Source organism: Camelina sativa, chromosome 7, assembly GCF_030686135.1.
Source record: "Camelina sativa cultivar CO46 ecotype springtype chromosome 7, ASM3068613v1".
NCBI lineage: Eukaryota > Viridiplantae > Streptophyta > Magnoliopsida > Brassicales > Brassicaceae > Camelina > Camelina sativa.
Genome location: NC_141886.1, coordinates 27,474,896 through 27,496,808, shown reverse-complemented (window position 1 = coordinate 27,496,808; position 21,913 = coordinate 27,474,896). Strand labels below are relative to the sequence as shown.

At 29.8% G+C, this 21,913-nt stretch overlaps 1 protein-coding gene and 1 pseudogene across 2 annotated transcripts; both read right to left on the bottom strand.

The window, feature by feature from the left end:
- Positions 1 to 2,281: 2,281 nt before the first annotated feature.
- On the bottom strand, positions 2,282 to 3,717 carry LOC104702595 (F-box protein AUF1 pseudogene; annotated as a pseudogene). Its single transcript, XR_015562490.1, has one exon. The product of XR_015562490.1 is annotated as an F-box protein AUF1 pseudogene (transcript).
- A 13,611-nt stretch (positions 3,718 to 17,328) lies between these two features.
- LOC104702594 (trehalose-phosphate phosphatase B) lies at positions 17,329 to 20,066 on the bottom strand. Its single transcript, XM_010418476.3, has 10 exons — positions 19,493 to 20,066; positions 19,268 to 19,408; positions 19,105 to 19,176; positions 18,935 to 19,027; positions 18,767 to 18,823; positions 18,552 to 18,653; positions 18,162 to 18,239; positions 17,983 to 18,052; positions 17,816 to 17,886; positions 17,329 to 17,697 (listed from the first exon to the last, which is right to left on the bottom strand). The coding sequence occupies exons 1-10, from the start codon at positions 19,802 to 19,804 to the stop codon at positions 17,545 to 17,547; spliced, it is 1,149 nt and encodes a 382-aa protein (XP_010416778.2). The 5' UTR covers positions 19,805 to 20,066; the 3' UTR covers positions 17,329 to 17,544.
- Between the last annotated feature and the right edge of the window lie 1,847 nt (positions 20,067 to 21,913).

The window sequence follows — 21,913 nt, the reverse complement described above, 5'->3', positions numbered from 1 at the left end:
GAAAACTAACCAAACAAAAAGTTGTGGTTTCCACTTCAAACAGTTTTGTTTCTCTACTATTTTACAGTTTCACCGTTCATATATTTCACAATAGTTATGGACACTATGGTAATAAAACTTGAACTCAACATTAAGTAATTAAACTTGGTCCAAGACGTCGCAGTGAACTAGTTTCTTTAATCATCCAATACATTTGTTGCATGATTTAGACAAGTTTCAATTCTTGAATAAGAGGTTTTCCCTTTATGCTAGCTGGTCTTGTTCTTCTTTACCTTTCACAAAACAGAAAACGAGAAAATGATTTTCTAACACAATATTTTGATTTAATGTCATGCTTCTCACACTATATATTGCTTCCTTAGCTTAACTGAATTTTCACAGGTACAGTTGCGTTTCTTTGGTTAAGATATAGCTCTCGTTCGTTCCAGCAATTTTCATGAAACTCTTGCTTTAACCGTTAATTCCCATTTAAATTAAAACATGTATAACATGGACGTTTTGGATCCTTGGTGAGAGAAATAATGTGTAAAACTCGATGAACTTTTTAACTAGTATTACAAATTTTTGTAACTGGCTTTAGTTAGATGAACTTTATTAGTTACACAACAGCTTTATTTGGCAAAATTCTGAAATTCGAATTTTTTCACGCTAATTCATGTGATATGGGTAAATAAGCCCTAATACTGCGTACTCGATTTCCGGTTCCGGGTTTCACTCTAATTAGGTTAAATTTACCATTTGGCGCTAATTGCGTTAGTCTCTTTAAAGTTGTACAGATTAGAACTGATATATATGCACTTCAAGAAATAATTCAACACAAAGAAACTAGCAGACCCTAAACTCAAATTAAAGGATGAAAAAAAAAAAGTTAGATATTGTATGTTTTATCATGATAAGTTTGCATCAACATTGAGGTAGGCCTTTTGCACTAGCAAAAAAAAAAACTTTATATTTAACATTTAAGTAGCAATACTTTTTATAAATAGATTGTTGAAATGGAAGATATCATTTTTATAATCAATATTCATAAAGCTAAATTTATGTAGATTGAAGATACTGTTTGATTTAGTTGTACCCCAATCCTTGTGAATGAGAGCGACAATGTTGAGAAATCATGTGGGTAGGCCTTTCTTAAGAGCCTCACTCGAAAAAAAGTTAGGCAATTTACATTTCACGCTTTTTTTTCCACGAATCTAATAAGTCTTTTTTTCTTTGTCAAATCACAATGCATAATTGAGGTAAAACTCTCTATACATGATATTAATATGTGAAAAACCACAAAAGTAAAGCCTGATAAGTATGAAAATGTTATTGCCTGAAACTTTAAACTTGCAATCAAAGTTATAGATTGAAGCATCATTCAGAGCTATAGCCTAATCAAGTTTACATATATGTGAGATATTCTGTTTTATTAGTCTTCATTTGATATAAAGCACAAATATTTGTCATTGACATGTTAAGCAAGGACCACCTTGTTTTGTTTGGTAATATGGTTTAATTATTTCTCCGCACTCTATAGCCTTTTTGCAAATGTATAATAATGTAAAGAAACATGTTAGTGACCAAATTAATGTAACATTCTTTTTTGATCATGATATGAGATGATACCACTCAATGGAATACTAACAATGTGTTCATAATGATATCAGATCAATTAATATATAAGATTTTTATTTGCTCAAGAAAGAGACATTGAAAAAGTCGAACTAGAAGAAGAAGAGCTCATAAACTGAAAGTTTTCTCCTGTGAAGAGCGGGCCTTGATGGGCTTCAAACTGGATCCGATAGGCTTGAATCTTGCAATTTGCGTAATTATAATTGCCTTTATTTCATGTTATATCCACCTCATGAACATAGGCAATCACAAAAATTAATGTCAGATTTCGAAAGTAATTGCTATTGAATAAAATAGCTGTATTTTTTTCTAAACATATTCATTAGATATGGCCATATGGGTGAGATCACTCAAGATACTTAACAGCGTTTTATATTTAAACTATTGCTATTAATAAATTCGTTCGAATCATATCAGTAATACTCGTTTGTTTCAAAATATAGTTTCAAAATATAGGATGTTTTAGTGAAAACACGTATATTACAAAATAATTACTTTTAAAAAGTTTAATCAATCGTAAAAGTCTACATAATATAAAATATAAATTTAATTTAAAAATTGTATAGAAAGTTGGAAACATCCTATATTAAAAAACAAAAATACTTTTCTAAACATCTTATGTTATGAAACGGAGAGAATATTATATTAGATGCTGTAACGCAATTAATGTTGGTAATCATATCATATTAGAGGAATAATAATTCAGATTTGATGTCATTTGACCAAAGTCGTACGCCAATAGTACAATCGGCTTTGTACGATTCAAAGTTTTTATATACATAAGAAACAGGCCGCACATACGATAGCCCAAAAAAAGCCCATTAAGCCTTTTAAAAAAAATAATATTTTAGAAAGAATTCATCTCTAACACATTCCTCCTACGCTTGAGCAACGCCGTAACGGCTTCTCCGTACATACAATCGCCGCCATCTCCGGCGAAAGCCTCCGTCACCAGCTCGGCGTCGTTATCATCGGAAGCTACACCACTCGGCCTTACGACCACAAGCGTCGCGGCTTCGAGACAAATCCCGCTCTTCAACAGCAGCGACGGCGCGTGTCTCATACTCATCCTCACGCTAGGAACCACAGTGCGTTCCCCGACGCGCTCAATTCCTTTATCCTCCTCACGCGCCTCCGTCTCTCTGTATTCTTTCATCCCCGCAGCGTCCATCACCACCGTACCTTCACCTTCTCTGTCACGTACAGTCAATTTCTCCATCTCCTTGTGATCTTTCACCAAATCTCTCATCAGGTAATGACGCGTCGAAGCCGCCATCAACGCGCTGATCGTCCACACCACGCGCGTCTTCAACCCACAGACGAACTCAGAATCAGACTCCACAGCACCGTCGACGGCGGCGGAGGCGGAAGAATCGGTAGTTCCTGGGGTAGTATTAACCGTGGCTGAACGGAAAGCAACGATGACGCAGCTCTTGAGTGTTTTCCCGAACTCAGCCTTCCACTTAACGGCGGCGCCTTTCTCTAGCTTGACATCGCCGCCGTATAACTCCACCTCAAGGTTCCGGATCCGTTCAAACCCGACGAGAATCTGAGCCGGAGTTTTCGGAGATCGGGTTAGGATCTCGGCCGGGTCAGCTGGCTTGGGGAAGATAGGGAGGAAGCCGTGAATTGATTTGAACAGAGATCGGAAAAAGCTAGCGATCGGGGAATCGATCTCGGGGTCAGAATCGGTGGTTCCGAGGATCTGATCGAGTTGGAGAAGGAGCGAGTCGGACTGAGTGGCTAACGAGTTGAATCGTTTCGAAACGGAACGGCACCGTATCAACGTTTTCACGTCACCGACTTTGTTTAAAATGTCGATGACCACAGGATCTGGAATCGCATCAAAAGCATCCATGCTGATTTGACTAAAATACCCTTTTAAAACCTTTCGGGATTGGTTAGAGAGACTCCTACACTTTTGTTTCTGTGTTCTGTAATGAGTTGTGTGTGTGTAAGAGAGGAGAGTTATGTATAAATAAGGGAAATGGGGTAAAGGATATATGATGATTATTTTAATTCTCCGGCATGTAGGGTCATTATTGCCGTCGGTATAATGATAGTTAAATTAATAAAGAATAATAAGTACGGCTTTTTGCAATTTTTTTAATTGGTGTTTGATAATTAAATAGGAGACATCAACGATTGAGATGCTCTCCTATCCGGCGACACCGTCCTGAATCAACGGTCCAGTCTTGCTTTAACTTTTCTATCAAAATCATCACGGTCCATACCGGGGGGGGAAATCATAGTAATTGATCATTTGGATGGATACCATAGCTTTAAATAAACCTTTTTGAAATTTTCGTGAAAATATAGTTTTTATGACTGATGAATAATTCGATAGGGGTGGGCATTTCGGTTTAAGTTTGGGTTGTGTTTGGATTCGATTCGGTTCAGTTTGTTCGATTTTGTTAAAACTCTAACCAAACTCAACCCAAGTTAATTTAGTTTGGTTTGTGTTCAAGTCGGTTTATGTTTAGTTTAGTTTTAGTTTGGTTTAGTTTTAATTCGGTTTAAGAATCAATTAATGTAACAAAATGAAACTGATTATGGTTTTATAATAGTTAATTAATCAAATAAATTAGAAAAGATAGAAAATTAAAATTAATACCTAATATTAAGTATAATTAAATTTATATTTATATTTAGTTAATTTTATTAGAAAAACTAAAATAATGTAAAATATAAATAAAATGCAAGTGGTAATAGATAAGATCACATGTTTATAATTTTAATAATATTATTAATTAATTTCAGAAACACATTGGTTTAAAACCGAACCGAACCGAACCATTTGGGTTGAAAAGAAACATAATCGAATGGTTGGAATGTAGGATTGAATTTGGTTTGGGTCGGTTTGAGTTCAGTTAGTTCGGTTCGGTTTAAATGCCCACCCCTACCAGTACCAATACCAATACCATGATCATGAATATGAAAAGAGAGTAAATAGTGTTAACTTTTCTAGCTATTAGGTCTAAAATATTGTTTTCTAGTAGTGCGAATATAAACGACTTTAACTTCAAAAGTCTATCTCCTCAAATAAATAAATTAATAGCTACATATGATTTTTATTTGGTTCAGTGTCGACGAACAATACCGAATTTTAGTTCGAACAGCCTTTATCAATTTATTTGTTCGTTCCAAAGACTTTTGACAAAAAGAAAAAAAGACTTAATTGTGTCTTTGGTTTGCATTTACATGTAGGAATAAATTCACCCAAAAAAAAGAAGAAGAACATTTTGTGTGTTTGTAGAATATATTTGAAAATTGCAAATGCAAACATCTCATATCTACGTTAAATATACGAACAACCAATCAAAACCTTCTTTTACAACACCCGTGGTGGTTCACGGTCACGGGGAATCATCAGCATCCTTGGTACGCTCCCGTTGCATTTGTACGGAAAGTTGTACTGCTCACAAGCCAACCCTGTAAGGCGGCACTCTCTCTCTCTCTCTCTCTCTCTCTCTCTCTCTCTCTCTCTCTCTCTCTCTCTCTCTGCTTTAGCATTGATGGATCATATCATGGTGTTAACATAAGGGAACATAGAAGAAACACTGTATTGTCTTGTTTTAGTCTCCTCGTCTATTTAAGATGGCTTGTGAGTTCGAGCTTGAACACAAATTCTAGTGGATTTTCCTATATTACTTTCATAGAGAATTTTACACTAGATAGAAGCCGAATTTATTAATTTTGTGTGACATTTATATTTTATTTTGCACAAAAAAAAAATATCGAGATGACTTATTAGGTGATAATTATATTTAAACATTCACTAAACCGAATTCTGAAGACTTTTTAAGACATTATGATTATATTTGTCTAGGTTCATCCTGACCTTATTGGTTTGAGGCAACGAATTTTTTTTTTTTAATGTATAATTAGTGTTCTCTATGTTACAGTTACTTTGAAATCCATTTATATATTTATTATATTATTTCAATATGTAAAGCTCGAGCGATGATGAGGTTAAAGTTGGGACAGGTTGTATTAATGCACTTTTTGTCTTCTGAAATAATGCATGGATTTGGGAGTTGTTGTGGCGGATCTTGTCACACGTCCTTCTATGGAGATCCATACATCATATGCATGATATAGTGGCTGAGTAGAAAATGTCTTACTCACGAGAGTAATGACTCTCGACAATAATTTAGACTGGTCTTGAATCAATTATGGCAATTCAGTTAATATGACAACAACGTCATAATAAAGGTATATAAAAGTATAATGCTCGCATAGAGATTTCAAATTAAGAAAACATTTAACGTTGCTAATTTAGATTACACTCCTTTTTTCATGATAAATTGGATTTGAAGAGAACACACGTGATATTAGCAACATTTTGTTATTTTACGACACTGTTTGTTTGGCTAATTCTTTTATGACACCAAAGTAAAATTTTAATTGGGAAAAATGTCAAAAAAATCACCGACTTTCAAATTGTGGCAAAAAAAATCATCAACTTCTAAAATATCATTTAAATCATTAAGTTTTTGTTGACTTTTAAAAAAATTAGGTAACTTTTATTGACTAAGTCATTTGAGACACGATGTTAAATTTTCAGTTAACGGAGTTAATTTCCGTCAGAATCTCCGTTATACCAAAACGACGTCATTTTTAATTAGAAGATTAAAACAAAAATATTTAGATTCCACTGGGAATCAAACAGCCTACCTTTGTCGGCTCATTACCAACTCTCTACCATTGAGCCACAATAATACTTCGATAATAACAAACAGAGATTTATATATATAAACAATCGATTAAAAATAACAAAACTAAAATACTGTTATATGTAATATATTTATAATATATATATTATCATATCATTACTCTTTTTATATATATAATATAAAGAGTAAAAATTAAATATTTTACAAATACCAAATAAAATCTACAATCAATATGTTTTATTTGGTATATGTGTAAAAAACCGTATTTAAAATTTATGCACTTCATCCCGATAAATAAGACATACTAATTTTGATATATGCACGCTATCAGTTATATATCTTACTTAGTATGTAATAAAAAAATATTTATCTACCAAAGAAAAAGTTATATTAATTTTTGCTTTTTATATTATATATTATATTGTAAAACGTTAATATATATATATATATATGTAAAGTAATGATATGATAATATATATATATAAATACATTACATATAACCTTTTTTAGTTTTGTTATTTTAATCGAGTTTTTATCTATAAATATATCTCTGTTTATTAATATGCTGAAATGTGATCGTGGTTCAATGGTAAAGTGCTTGTTTTTAGTTTCAAAGGTAGGTTGTTCCATTTCTGCTTGACGCAAAACTTTTTTGTTTTAATCTTCTAATTAAAACGACGTCGTTTTGGCTTAACGGAAATTATGACGGAAGTTAATTTTGTTATCGCTGTTTAACTGAAAATTTAACGTTGTGCCTCAAATGGCTTAGTCAACGAAAGTTACTTATTTTTAAAAAAGTCAATAAAAACTTGATAATTTAAATGACATTTTAAAAGTTGATGATTTTTTTTGGCCACAATTTGAAAGTTCGTGATTTTTTTGATATTTTTCTCAATTTTAATTCACATTCTGTATTTTGTATTTGAAAGAGAGTCAATGCTGTTACTTTGTTAGTAAAAGGGAATCAAATGAGAAAATATTTATTGGCACGGAACAAATTGACATCTTTCGAAAAGTTTACGCGATTGCCAAAAAGGTACGGGTTCAATTTCCAACTTTTATTTTTTGTCTCTTTTTTTCTTTTTTGCCTATTTTGTCTTTGTTGATTTATTGTCTGTCACAGGCAACTTGACTCTTTCTTCCACATTATTTACGTCACTGAATCATTATCTCAGCTTTAATAGTAAATGTTAAACTTTGTGACCACTAAAAAAAAACTGAAATTTATGTATATTTAATTATCATTTGTCCACGCTTTGCTCTAAGACAACTAACTATGAGAGAGTGAACCTGTGGAATATAAAACCAGAGATTCTTTCAACAAGAGAGAATAATCCATCGAATTATAAATTAGAAGTTGTTTGTTGAAATTAATTTTTTTATTATCTTGTATTTTTTTAGTAATAAGTCTAACTCACTCGTGAAATCTAGTTCAAGAGAAGATGGTTGACTCATATTATATATGTTGTCCAATTATTTTGTTTTTTTGGACGTGGAACTCTAACACACTCATTTTATGCTCAGGATTGAACATCTGAACTGAAGCATGAAGTTTGTGAGATTAGACATCCACAAATGATAGTCAACTTTCAATAAATTTGAATCTAGACTTTTATACCATTTTAGTAATAGGTCTAATTCACTCTAAAAAATTAGCTCAAAAAGAAAAAGATTGCTTCACACTATATATATTATTTAAGAATTTTGTTTTCTTCCGCTGTAGAACTCTAACAGTATTATGAAAATTACGACATTGTGTTTATATACTACCTATCTTTTATTTATTTTGATTCTGTCTTTAAATAGGACGAAAGCTAGTGCTACTGTTCCTAATAGATTAATATTTTGACATTATGAAATATATTAAGAAATAATTTAATTTGTATTTGTAAATTAATTTATATTTACTTTTGAGTAGAAAGAGAAAATACATACTATTCTATTAATGACAAAAAAATATAAAGTTAAAAAATTATTTTATTTTTATTATCTATCTACAACATCAATCTTTTAGGGACAAAAATTAGTATCATAAAACATCAATCTATTAGGGACAAAAAGAATAAAATAAAATTTTGAAAGAATATATTAATATTTTTTTGTAAATAAAATATATTTTCTAAAAATAAATATATAAATATTATTAATAAGAGATAAGTTTTTACTTTAATACACTAAATTATAGTTTTATATTTTAAAAATATTATTACAATTATTACAATACTTTAAAACTATTTTATGAGTCACCAAATTTTTTTTCAAACATTAATCATTACAAATATTATCATTATAAATTAATTAAAATTAAAAATATTTAAGAAAAAAATACTGATCCTACATATCCTTAACTAAAAAAAATTCAAAATAATAAAAAATATATATTTTAAAATCATCACGAATTTCTAATAAGAAAGCATATTTAACTAACTAATATAAGTAAAATTTAAAAATATTACAATTTAATTAAATTAAAATATTTAAAAGAAAGAATTAACAAATATTGATAGTTAGTGGATTTCTTTTTTACAATAGGTTTAGAAATTTTTTTTTTTAATTTTTTTTTTTAATATTTTAGTAAATTTAGGATTGACACATATTAACATTTTATTAATACAAGTAATATGTGTTACGATCTTAACATATGTTACAATCTTGTTAATGAGTAACTTTGAAATCAAACTTTATATAATAAGATTCACTTGATAAACAGTTCCCTAAAATAAAATAAAAATTTGTTCTTCAATTTTGGTATTTTAAAGCACTATGCCGAATTGCTGAAATTAATAATTAGGAGAAAGTGGATATTGCTTATTCTAATTTAATCTGGGGGACAAGTGGACAACTCAGCCGTGACGGAGACTAAACAATAGATATTAAAAGATCTTAATCATTGGCTTTATGTGAATCATTATTAGGTTTTTTCTATTCGAAATTCACAGCTAAGCTAAACTAATTAAAAATAAAATCGCCAGTTGGAATAGTGGTTTAGTTAGGCTCTGCCTCTGATTATAATTATATAAGAGAAATTTGATGATAAAAAAAAAAAAGAGAAGAGAAATACAGCAATAGTTTAGCTAATTAGCCTTTGGAATTGGACTTTGAAGTATATCTAATGGAAATTTGGAACTGGGGGGCGTATGTATTTATCATATCATATGTATAAGAAAACGGTATATTTAGTTTTGAAATTATTAACCACACTTGAGGTAATATTATACCTTCACCCAATTATTTACTTGAGGTACAATAAAACATCTATAAATTAATACTCTATAAATTAATAATCACTATAAATTAATAAATTTTGCTGGTCCCAAGTCGGGCCAGTGTAAAAATTAACAATATCGATAAGATAATAAGATAATAAGTTTTTTGAAATCTCAATGTAAAATATGGTCCCAATAATATCATAAATTAATAATCATGTAAATTTATATATATATATATATATATATATATATATATATACTGATATAATAGTGCATGTTTCTCCTAAAACTCATTTCTATAGAACAATTGTAATGTTGTATTTTCAAACTATAATGATATCTCTAAAATATTTTATAACATGTCATACAAATAATTAAATTTTAAAGTTTTAATTTTTAGATATGCATCATTTACAATTTGATAATTAGACAGATTATTAAAATATGAGAATTGATATTATTATTATTCATAAATTTGAATTTATGTATGTCATGTGTATAAGTCAATTTGTTTATAGTATTTGTAATTTATTGTCAATAATGCTTTATAAATATTACAAGTTCAATTCCTAAACTATAAAATTTATAACATCCGAAAGTTTAATCTTATGTTGCTATAATTGTTCTAATTCATAATTTAAAAAAAAACAATTAAAAATATATCTATAAATTAATAATTATTAATTTACACTATAAAATAATAATTATTAATTTATAGATAAATTAATATCACTATAAATTAATAAAACGTCTTGGTCCCGACATTATTAATTTATAAAGGTTTTACTGTAATATTATACCTCTCTTTTACTTATTTTGATTAATTAATTAATTGGAAAAATTAATAGTCACTAATATAAGTATTGAGTGGCAGCAGATCAATATTATTGGGGCTAATGTTAATAATTAGCACAACACTTGGTCTGGGTCCTAATTGTTTCCGCAGTTAATAATACTCTTTTGAGTTCCCAAATGTTTGAACTCTAAGGCCCATTATTGTATAGTTAATTTCTATATTCGAATATGAACATCTCGTTTCATAGCTGATCTGTATAACATTTATTGGGCCCATAAGATTTTTAATCAAGGCCTGTTAATTAAAATTTATGGCTTTGTTTGTATTGTAGTAAGTCGTAAGATGTGTCTTATTATTATACTTGGTTTTGATACAAATGCCGATTAAGAAGGATAGTGCCAAGGCGAACGAAAAAATGGCGATTAAGAAGGCGATGGCAAAATTAAGTTTTTGAATGATCTTGTCGATCTGGTTTCGGGTCCGTGCTACAGTACGGGATTATATATTTTGTTTACTTTTAAAAGTTTAAATATGCTCAAATATATAACCAAATTAAACTGTTAAATTTGGATACCTGATAAATCAAGCTTCTTGCTCATTTGTACTCAAAACATATTAGTCATATATTTATAGTGATTATCAACCATATTCCAAAATATTTAGTCGATGTGGGATATACAATACACATTTTCTGTAAATTAGTTTACAACATTACATATATATAATTTATGCGTTTTTTATTCTTTTCATCTATACTAATCATAATTAATTACTATAATTTCGTTAAGGAAATATTGAAAATCTAAACTAAATGATGATTTGTTTTTATTTAATTGTATTAAGTTGATTTGTTGTTTCCGTAAATATCTCACAATATAAAAGCAAATCAAATTAGTGTACATATATATACAATTTTGTATTTAATCTATTGATTATTTTGGAAGCAACAAAGTCAAAATTGATAAGTATTAAAGATTTCTCATTATTGTTAATATTCGTAATAATTATAGGGATTAAGTATGGTAATAGTTAATATTTGATATTACTGAAGCCATTAAATACTCTGATATCAGTTTTCTTATTTATAGGGATTATACCTCTGTTTGGTTGTGTGTTTAACTATTCTTGAATCAAATAATATACATTATCCGAAAATTATTAATCTGGAGAACAAACAGATCCACAAATTTTTTTTCTTCTATTTTCGGTTAGTTTTAAGTGATCGACCCAAGGGTATAATGGTCATTTAGATAAATCGAAACTATAGGTTAATTTAATTAAATTAAGTGATTCTCTAATCATTTTTAATGAAAAACGTACCAAAACAAAGTCATGGTTCAATTTGAGTCTAGTGAGTACTTCAACTTTAATAGAATATACTAGATTAAGACCCGTGCTAGAGCACGTGTTGAAATTCATTTTATTTACATTGTAAATTTTTTATAAAATCTAATTTATGTGATTGTTATTCTAGATAAGTACCCGTGCTATAACACTGGTTAAATTTTCTTTTATACAAAATTTTGTATATTTTCTAGTTTAAAATAAAATTTTAATATGTTATATTAGTTTATGTACGTGAAGTTATTTCAACAATATATATTCTACCTCATGACTTGAATGTCATTATAAGATATAATTTTGTGAATTTGGTTTTTAAAAAGCGAGTTATTATATTATGACTAATTTAATATATTGTTATACTTTTTGTTTTAAAATATTTGTTTTTTTGAAATTCTTTCATATTATAGTGACATATTATTGACATTGCTATAACAAACCAATTTAGAGTGTTTAGAGTTTCTAACTTTAATATCAAATTTCAATATTTTAAAAATATTTCAAAATAAATTATTTAAAGTTTATTATATTATATAAAATTATAAAATTCAACAAAAAAGTATGAAATTGAATTTAATATTCAAATTTTGACTCGTTACTCAGTAAATTTTTTAGTTCAATAGATATTATTTTTAAAGAATAATATTAATAAAAATTAAATATTTTATAGATTGAATCATTTATATTTGTTTTTAAAAATTTAACTTATGGTATATCCGGAAATAAAACTATTTTTTAATTATAATAAATAATATGATAATTTATTTGTTTGACAAAATAGACTCATATATAAAAATGAGAGGTGAAATATAATAATAATTAACAAATTAATATGTTAAGTTAGATATCAAAAGATTTTATTTGATGAATAATTTAATAAAGGAGATTAATATGATAAGTTAGATGATATCAAATGATTCTTTAGAATATTCTTTTTAAGATTTTTGGAAACAATAAATCTAGACTATACAAATAATATAAAACTTAATTTATAACCTATTTGTAACCAACTTATTAAAATTATATAGTCTACAAAACAATGTTGTGTACTTCCGTTTTATTATATAGAGGATGAGAAAAGATGGAACGAGTATTTCTTTTGTTTGTGGTCACACTCAACTCAACTTGGAGTGACATTTAAATGAAAATTTTTAAATATTTATATGAAAACTTTTAAAATATTCGTTACTCCATTAACCCTTTAATTTAAATTGTTAGTTGGAATCTAAGAACAAAAATAGAGTAGTAGTATAACAATAACCAGTAGAATCATTGATCCGATCTAAGCAACTAACCCTATAACTCTAGCTTCTATACTTTTATCCTTAATTTGTAGTCCAATACACTACACAATAAGATTATAAAAATAAGTGCATAAGTACACCTCTACGGCTCTACCAAATGTTTAATATGTTACCTACGTTTTTAAAACCTGAAAGCGGGGTTACTATTGGGACGAAACTAAATCTGCTCCCCAGTGTAAGATCACTAAATCACATGGTCTGAAATCTTAATCATCCAATCAAAAGATTAATCTTTATCCTTTTTATTAGGAAAGGACTTTTAAAAAAATATTGTATATAGTACACAAAATTTTCTCGAGGCCTAAAAGCCTACAACATGGGAGAAGCAAATTACTAGAGCAGATGGGAGGAGGGGACCATTAGGGTGACACGTGTGTGCTTAAAACCCTGTATTATTGCTTCACTAATCGTAATTAACTTAATGTTGAGAATCTGATTAAATGGTCCCCGTTACCTTTTTAAGATGCGTGTTAGCTTTATTCGGTCCCTTATAGCTTTCACATGATGGGGGGTTAACAGATTAAGCTGTAGTTAAGGAATTTTGAAATAACAAATTATTATATAATGCTTGGTGTTACTTAAACAGTACTGGACCTAGCCTGTTTCGTCAGTTGTCACTGCTCGAAGAAGAAGGATTTAGCCATTCATTCAGGAATCCTTCAATAATCACTAATAAACAACAAGAAAAAAACTTATATAAACTAACATGTGTAAGCAACCAAAACAATTTAAAAAAAAAAAGTCTTCTAAAATATTTAATATTTTACTGTAATTTAAGATATAATTTGGTCTCAACTATTCTTAGGGAATATATTTTTAAGACGTGAAGATCCCAACTGATATTTAAAAAAAATGAAATATCAAATACTAAGTAGTTAATTTGGGACACAGATCCAAAGAATAACTCAATAACACATGAACCCCATTGTTCATGTGAATAGTTTAGTGAGTCATTGATAGCTGTCACATAGAAAACAGACTATTATGTTTCCTCTCTCTTTTTTTCTTTAATTTCTTCTGTATTTCCTTAATTATATATGTCCATCTTTTTCTTTTTGTTGTCACCATCCAAAACATCTTATCTATTCATGAATATATTGAGTCTTTAGCACAAACTTATGATTTTATTTGTCATTCCTATTGATAATACAATGTATCTTATTTTTGCTCTAGCGAGCGTCCCATCAATATCGGGATGAATAGATCTTTCACACAAAAGTTTCATAAAACCACGTCACCAAATGATTACTTTGGCTGAAACCAAAAAAAGTTATTTGAAATACGATATTTCTAATATTTTGTCTTCCCTTACTACAAAATGTACTCTTTTTTTTATTCTAAGTTTCTAACTAGGTGAAACTAATTAATTCTTGGGAGATTTTGATATATGTGGATATGGTCTTATTTACTTGGTCAATGCCTAACAACATAAATTGAGAATCATAGTAAAAAATGAATAAGTAGAAGCAGGAAGCTACCATAAAATTAAGTAGCAAATAGAGTTGATCCCAATAATTGGAGGAAATCGTACTTAGTTTATTTTTTTTCAATCCAAGTCGGGCCACCAATGATGGGGTTTCTTCTTCATATAAAAATATCTCAATAAGTAATTAATATGGTAAATGTAAGTGAAGATACACACACACTTAACGGCTTTGGTTTCTTTACACATATCGAGTCATGTCTTCTCGTGGAATGGAAGCATGTTGGTTGTCCCACTTGAAGTCCAAATATATCTAACATATTCAAAAGAAAGGATTAGTGTAAAATAACAATAGTATATAGAAGCCTTTTATATGTTTATTTTTCATTAATTCGAACCACTTTAAGTGGATTCCAACTCCTCATTCAACCTAAGTAGTGTTACTTTATAGCGGCTTTCCTTTTCACCACCTACCATTCGAAATATAACTCACTATCCCACATATATACACACATATCATTACTATAATATATATAGTCTTTTCGTTTTAATAGTGAAAAGTTCATTTAAAAGAGAAAATAAAAGAGACTTCACTTTAACCAGATTCCTCCTCCCATTTCGTTTCTGTTTAACATATATATACAGTTGTTAAAATCTACTATAAACACTTTCGTAATAATAATAGAATCATTATGCACCTAAATTCACATATTAGCGCACCAAATTATCTAACAGTGTCAGTTTATGATAAAACCAAGAAAAAAAATCGTATGCTATCTTCATATATTTTTGATGTATTTATTTGATGGTACAATAACTTATGGCAACATGAAAATCATAATATCTGGCTGCCGCTTATAAAGGGATAAGTCGAACAACCATTAACAAAGGGAAAGAAAGATAAGCCAATTCAGAAGTATGTGTCAGTGTTAACGCATGCACATGTACAAATCGATCGAATACCCATTGACAAAAAGATAAAAAAGGATAGACCATTCAGATGTATTTTCAGTAATCGCATGAACTTGCTCTTATTGTTTTCCCACTTGTCGAACTCCCTTACATGGTTTTAGCACGATCACTATACAGGTCAGATCTATCAGCTATGTCCATTTGGTTATCTTTATTGATAATATATATTTTTTTATTATAGATCACTTGATAGTTATGTTGGTTATCATGCACAAAATATAACTTAATAAGTGTTGTTTAAAAGTTTGTGACTTTAGCTATATCTCAAATATCTGGAGACTATTTATTTAACAAAAGTTGCTATTAAACAAAAAAAAGTTCTCAGTTTATTGCATGTTCGTGATCTGCATGCAACTTGTAATTAATGTTTTCATCTCCCTGGTTGCCATAATAATTAATAATTGATACTTAACGAAAATTATAAAGAGAACGTTACAAATTGTCAAGATCACGCAAGTAACATGTAAATGTTATGCAGTTTTCATCTAAAAGTTTTGGATAAAGCCTGCTGACCCATCATAGCTATCATAATCTATCATGAATCTATATCTTTAGATATTATTTACGGTACGGTATAGTTAATCCTTTTTATATATAATATGTATAATGTATTAATAAATATCGAAATTTTTGGAAAGAAAATAGGAATGTGTAAGTTGAAACTCTTTAACAAAAAATAATATATATAACTAAAGTCGACCAAGCTATACTATTGATCACTTTGTTGGGAAATCATAACTTCGTCAATTTTTCCTTTGTTTTTTCTTCTCAGTGGCAGTGCCATTTGCCAATATATAGTCTACACCCATAGCCTATTAATAAACTTAAAGTTTCTATATGTTTGAACCAAAAAAAAAAAAAAAAAGTTTCTATATATGGATAAAGTTGTTATTGATGTGTTCACCCTAAGGTATCCTTTTTTCTTCCAATAATTCGAGCTTTTTTAGGGAGTTATTCAATCCACTTCACTCTTAAAAAAATCGTAATATTTACAACTGTTTATATTTTATGTAGGGGGATGTAGTAATGTTTTTCCTTTCGTCTTCATTTTTTTTCAAATGAAAAGTTTATACTATTTGTTACACTTTTAGGAGTTTAATTGATTTAAAATGGAACGACCAAAGATAGTTACGTCTTTTACCTTGGATGTCCACATCTTTTTTTTTTCCTCTAATATGTCTTGTTAACGTTTAGTCGTTTACTCTAAAGGTTTCAGAATTGTATCAAAATGTAACTGTAGGTTATCCTCGTAAATGGTGTGTGATGAAAAAAAAAAAAAAAAAAAGAAAGAAAAAGAGTACCAAGATGTAATTTGGGATTTGAATTTCTTGGGTTTGCGGAAGTGCTTCATTCAGGCTGTCCATAATCGTATTATTTCAGTTTGCTTTTTGAGTATTTAAATAAACAGACAAGGAGAGCTTTTCCTTCTCGGCAAAACAGTACTTTCACTAATATTTAACTCTGTTCAAAACTATATTATAAAAATATTATTATTTTAACACTAGTTATATGATTTTTCATGTGATCAGTGATCCATACTTTATTTTATTATTTTTACAGGGGGAAAAAAATCCAATGACATTTGGCCTGATTATTTAATGGGTGATTTTGCTGGATAGTCATGAAGTATATATACCACGCACAGTCTAACCATCTGTAACCACTGACATTAATGTTTGCTCTTTCTTAATATCATTAATTTTGGTTTAAAGGGTATTATATCATAATAATAATACAAGCATATTCCTTATTTTATTCGTTTTACAAGTGCATGTAAACTTATATACAGTATTTGTGAAAATGATGATTTTACAGTATTAATGCCTTCAATGTTAGAAAAAAGTGCAGTTAATCTTTTTTCTTCTAAAACCGAAAAATATCTCATATTTAGTAATTAGACAATCAAAGTTATAAACGAAAAGAATGTTGAAGTGGTATATATGCTCAGGAGCAACAAGAAAGTAAAAAGGAAAGATATAAGGTTAAACTAGAATGAGTAAAAATATTGATAATTTTTTTTTTCACTTCTAAATCATTACACGAAATTTACAATTTTCGGTTCGATGTAGATCCAAAAAAAAAAAAAAAAGAGTTCAGACCGAAAACACCCTCCAGGCATCAACTAAATGAAAAGGGTGTTTATTTTAACTAATAATAATCTACTCAAAATTTGGAAATAAACTCAGGTGTTATTTATGTTGTATGCGTTTCACTCTTCTCCCACTGACTTCTTCTTCCACTCAACCAAACGCTTCAGGAACTCTTTAACCTGAGAAGGGTCTTTAAGAGAATAAGATGCATTGGTGTCCTTTGGAATTTTTGAGACAAGAATCCCAAAACCTTGTTCCCTTTCACGTAAAACCTATAAAAATTATATATTATGGTTAATTTAGTACGTACGCTATAATATAAAGTAGATTTGTTTTAACATATAGTCCTTTGATGGTACGAAAGCGTGTATTAATTATTTGTGACTCTACCTTAAACGCATCTTCGTCGGTACGGTCATCCCCGATGTACACCGGCACAACATCTTTGGAATTTTCATATCCTATTTTAATTAGATAAAATAAATAAGAGTTCACAGATCTAAAAAATAGTACTACAGTATTTGCCAAATAATAAATATTTATGAGGGTTCTCTCACCTAATGATTTTAGCAAAAAATTGAGTGCCTGGCCCTTGTCCCATTTGATCGTTGGGCGGATTTCAAGCACCTGATTTTATATACAAAAAAAAAAAGAGATTAATTAAAGATTATCGATATTGAAAGAGGGTAGCCTTCTAATGACTAGTAAAAAAGAGGAGATGAAACATTAATTTTACCTTTCTACCTTGGTTTAGTTTCAGCTCCGGATAATCAGTAAGAACTGACTTTACTACTTCGGCTAGCGTTTCCCATCTCTGTTACAACAAACATGAAAATAAATAATTCGTTCTCTACGCACAAATTAAAATAAAACCGGTGTTTTGCTAATTTGTGTTTATTGCTGAAAAGTGAGATACCGAATAAGACTAACATTACCATAGTCTACACTACACCGGTGTTTAACGATAGTGTATTATTTGAAAATTAGGTGCTACATTACCAAAAACATACTTGAATAAGTCTTAAGTACTTCGGGCTAAAAACAAGAAATAGTTTGGACCATTTATCTTTTTCTCAAATAAGAGAACTTTTTTTTTTTTTTTTTCATCATAATATTTGTTCTTTACCTTCTCATCAACACGTCTAAAATGTACGGACAGACAAAACTTGTTGTTCTCCACCATAGCCCCAGGGATCCATTTTGTCTTTTCCTCTAAAATCTTAACCACCTGAAATTATTTATATCCCCACAGAGTTAAATAAATTTTACTGTTTTAACCATCGTACGTAATTCGATTTTGTTATATTAAAAAAAGAAAAAAAAAAAGATCTCAAAATGTACCTTTTCGATCATTGGTAAAAACTCACGTGCAGGTTGAAACAGCACTCTTTCGTTACTCTATGAACATTTCAACAAAACAAAACAAACAAACAAAAAAATTCTTTAGAATCAAATAATTAATTAAATTACTTATTTCATATGTCGAATTTTGTGCATCTGTTTTCACACCTGGCCATAATTATTTTCTTTGGTCGGACCTTCAATGTCCATGCCGTGGCTTCCGGCATAGTAAATCTCGTTTACTTTCACAAACCTACGAACCTGAAAAAAAAAACACATTTCAATTAAATGATTTTTAATGTATAAAAATAGTAAATATTTGGTAAAATGTAATGTACCTTAGCAATGGATCGTCCGGTGACAATAGCAGTAGGGAAATTTAAAGCGACGTCTTTTACAACACCTCGCATCTGTAAGAAAAAGAATACATCTATTAATCCAAAAACAATATAATTAATAATCAATCCCAAAAAAGCCATGGAAGGGATAGAGAATAAAAACCTCATGGGTAATGAAAGCTTTGTCGGGATCTTCAACTATGGGAGAAAGAGTTCCGTCGTAATCAAGAAACATAACAATCTGTTTCCCTTTAGCAGCATTCATAATCTCATCAAACATACTTAAAGCCGAAGGAAATCGAACCTAAACCAAAAACAAGATGAGTAATTAATATTCAGATTCCAGAATCCGGCAAAATGAGTAATTAATATTCAGATTTTAACGTACGATCCAAGACGTTTTGTCGTCGTTATCTGAAACAGAGTCATTGGAAGAGGATCTGAGACGGGTAGGGGAAGAATCACGCATGGAATCGACCCAAGATGTAGTAATCTTTGGAGCAACAACTAAGTTACTGTTGTTGTTGTTGTTGTTGTTGTTGTCAGCTGCTTCAAGAAGTTTCAAGAACTTTCGACGAGGGAAGGTAAAGTAAGTGGGGAATGAATTAGAGAACAGAGGAGAGTTTGAGACAGAGACAGTGATGGTTTGCAAACCCAAGATGGGTTTTCTGTCGGACACGATGACATTCTGGTTAGTCATATTCTTCTTGTTGAGACAGAGAAGACAGAGAGAGAGATAGATAGATGTAGAGAGAGAGAGAGAGAGAGAGAGAGAGAGAGAGAGGGTGAGGAGGAGGAAATGGTGAAGGAGGAGAAGAGGAATTTATAAGGACAAGTGTGAGAAGAAGGTAGAGAGAAGACAAAAGAAATAGGAAATAAAAAACTCCATCTACCATTGGTGGCTCCCTCTGTATCTTTTTGGCCACATTATGCCTCCCTCTCTCTTTTTTCACTCTCCCTTTGGATCCTTGAAAAATAGTTATTTAGGTTTTTTAAGCATGCCTTTTATCGTGAGTCTTATATTTAATAATTTAGCAATGTGAATGAAAAAAATACAGATATGGTGTATATGGAAATTTAAGATATTGGAAAACAAATTGATTTATTATTAATAAATTATCATAAGCAATTTTTTTTTGTTTTTATGTTATTCGGTCTCCATAGGTTAAAACTATTTTTATGATTTTTTTTTTTTTTTTGGAGGTAGACTATGTGTTGATTGAGCTCGAGTCTTGGCAAAAACTATCTGTGTTGAAAAAATTATGGACCGCAATATCTGAATTTCTTGATCTAAACAAATGCGTCTAATAATCATATTCATAATTGGTCTATATTTTTAATTACGTAGCATGAGATATGAGCTTTTGATAGCAGGCGAAAGAAGACCCCTTTTTATTTAAGATATCAAAAATGTTGTTGTTTTAATCATCCGAGCTACATTATTTTGTTTAATTAGTGTTATTTGTATGTGGTTTTAATCAATAATTGAGAGTACTACAAGTTTAGTTTACTAGACAGCTACAATTTAATGCGACGGTTGTATAATACGCGCAGACGTTAGTCATGTGTAAAATGTGGTAATTATTTGTTGGAAATGGTCGTTTCAATATGTTTGTTTATTTATTCCAAGTCTTCTTTTATGTTTTGAATATATGTTACTCTTTTGATAGAAAATGATGATAAGGAATGTATAATGAATGAAAAACGGCTTGAAATGTTTAAAAAATATGTAATCACTATTGAGTTTTGAAGGTTATTCGGAATTCTTAGAATACACATCAATATATTAATAAATTCAGGAATTTTATCAAAAAACCATATCTGTACATGATCTCGCCTATATTCGTAAAAATTGGGAATCAAGAAAAGTTTTGATTTTACGGAAAAAGTATACGTGCATATGTAATACATAATAAGATGGGGTCTATCTATCTCGATTTCTTTTGAAGGACATTACAACTCTTAAGTACTTTGGGTTGTTCTTCAATCTAAAAAGAAAAAAAAAAACTAACATATCAATGAAAAAATTCAGAGATCTCAAAAATACGAAATGATAGGGAAAAAGAAAGCAACATATTTCTCTATAGAAGGATCAATGTATATCTAACATTCTTACTACATCTTTTGGAATGGACGAATGGTACATCGGATTCTTTAACATTGATCAGTCTATTACTATTTAATTACTTATGTTACAAATAAGTATGGAAAGGGCAACAATTCAATAAAGAATTAGTAGAGCACTTGTAAGAAAGTATAGTATACGTATGCATGTGTATTTTTATACGTATTAGTTCAATAAAGATGCGGTAATGAAATTTATATAGTTCGAGTAATGCGGCGATGGTTATGACTATGAGCCTATGACGAACTGAGTTATAAATATCGTTTGCCTGTCTAACTATCACATGCGTTATAATAACAACCAGCCATAGCACATAGATCCATTGGTACGGTTTACCGAACTACCGGAAATGGGAACTCTTGTTTTGGATTTTTTTTTTTTTTTCCGTTTGCTCTGTTTTGTCAGGATGGCATCTCGAATTTGTCTATCCAGGTGCTTGAAAATGGTCTGAGTATCAGTGGAGGAGTTGTTGTGATATCTGTTGTTTCGCTCTAACCAGATTGCATAAAGAGTGGCATGTGCAGTCAACCTTCGGAGGCATCGTGGAGCAGTGCTATCTTTAAGATCCAACCAAACCGAGAAGGCTTCCCAAGTGTGGAACGTGAAAGGTCTGTACCCGAGACGACGATTGACAGTTGTCCAAAGCGTTTCACTGAAATGGCATCTTAGGAAAAGGTGGTCGCG

Bases quoted from the DNA above. Each gene is read 5' to 3' on its own strand.
- LOC104702594 (XM_010418476.3), bottom strand. From the start codon at position 19,804: ATGACTAACCAGAATGTCATCGTGTCCGACAGAAAACCCATCTTGGGT. The intron at 19,177-19,267 runs GTTTTTATTCTC...TTTTTCTTACAG, and splicing joins AAGCTTTCATTACCCATGAG to ATGCGAGGTGTTGTAAAAGA. The intron at 18,654-18,766 runs GTACATTTTGAG...AAATAATTTCAG, and splicing joins TTTTACCAATGATCGAAAAG to GTGGTTAAGATTTTAGAGGA.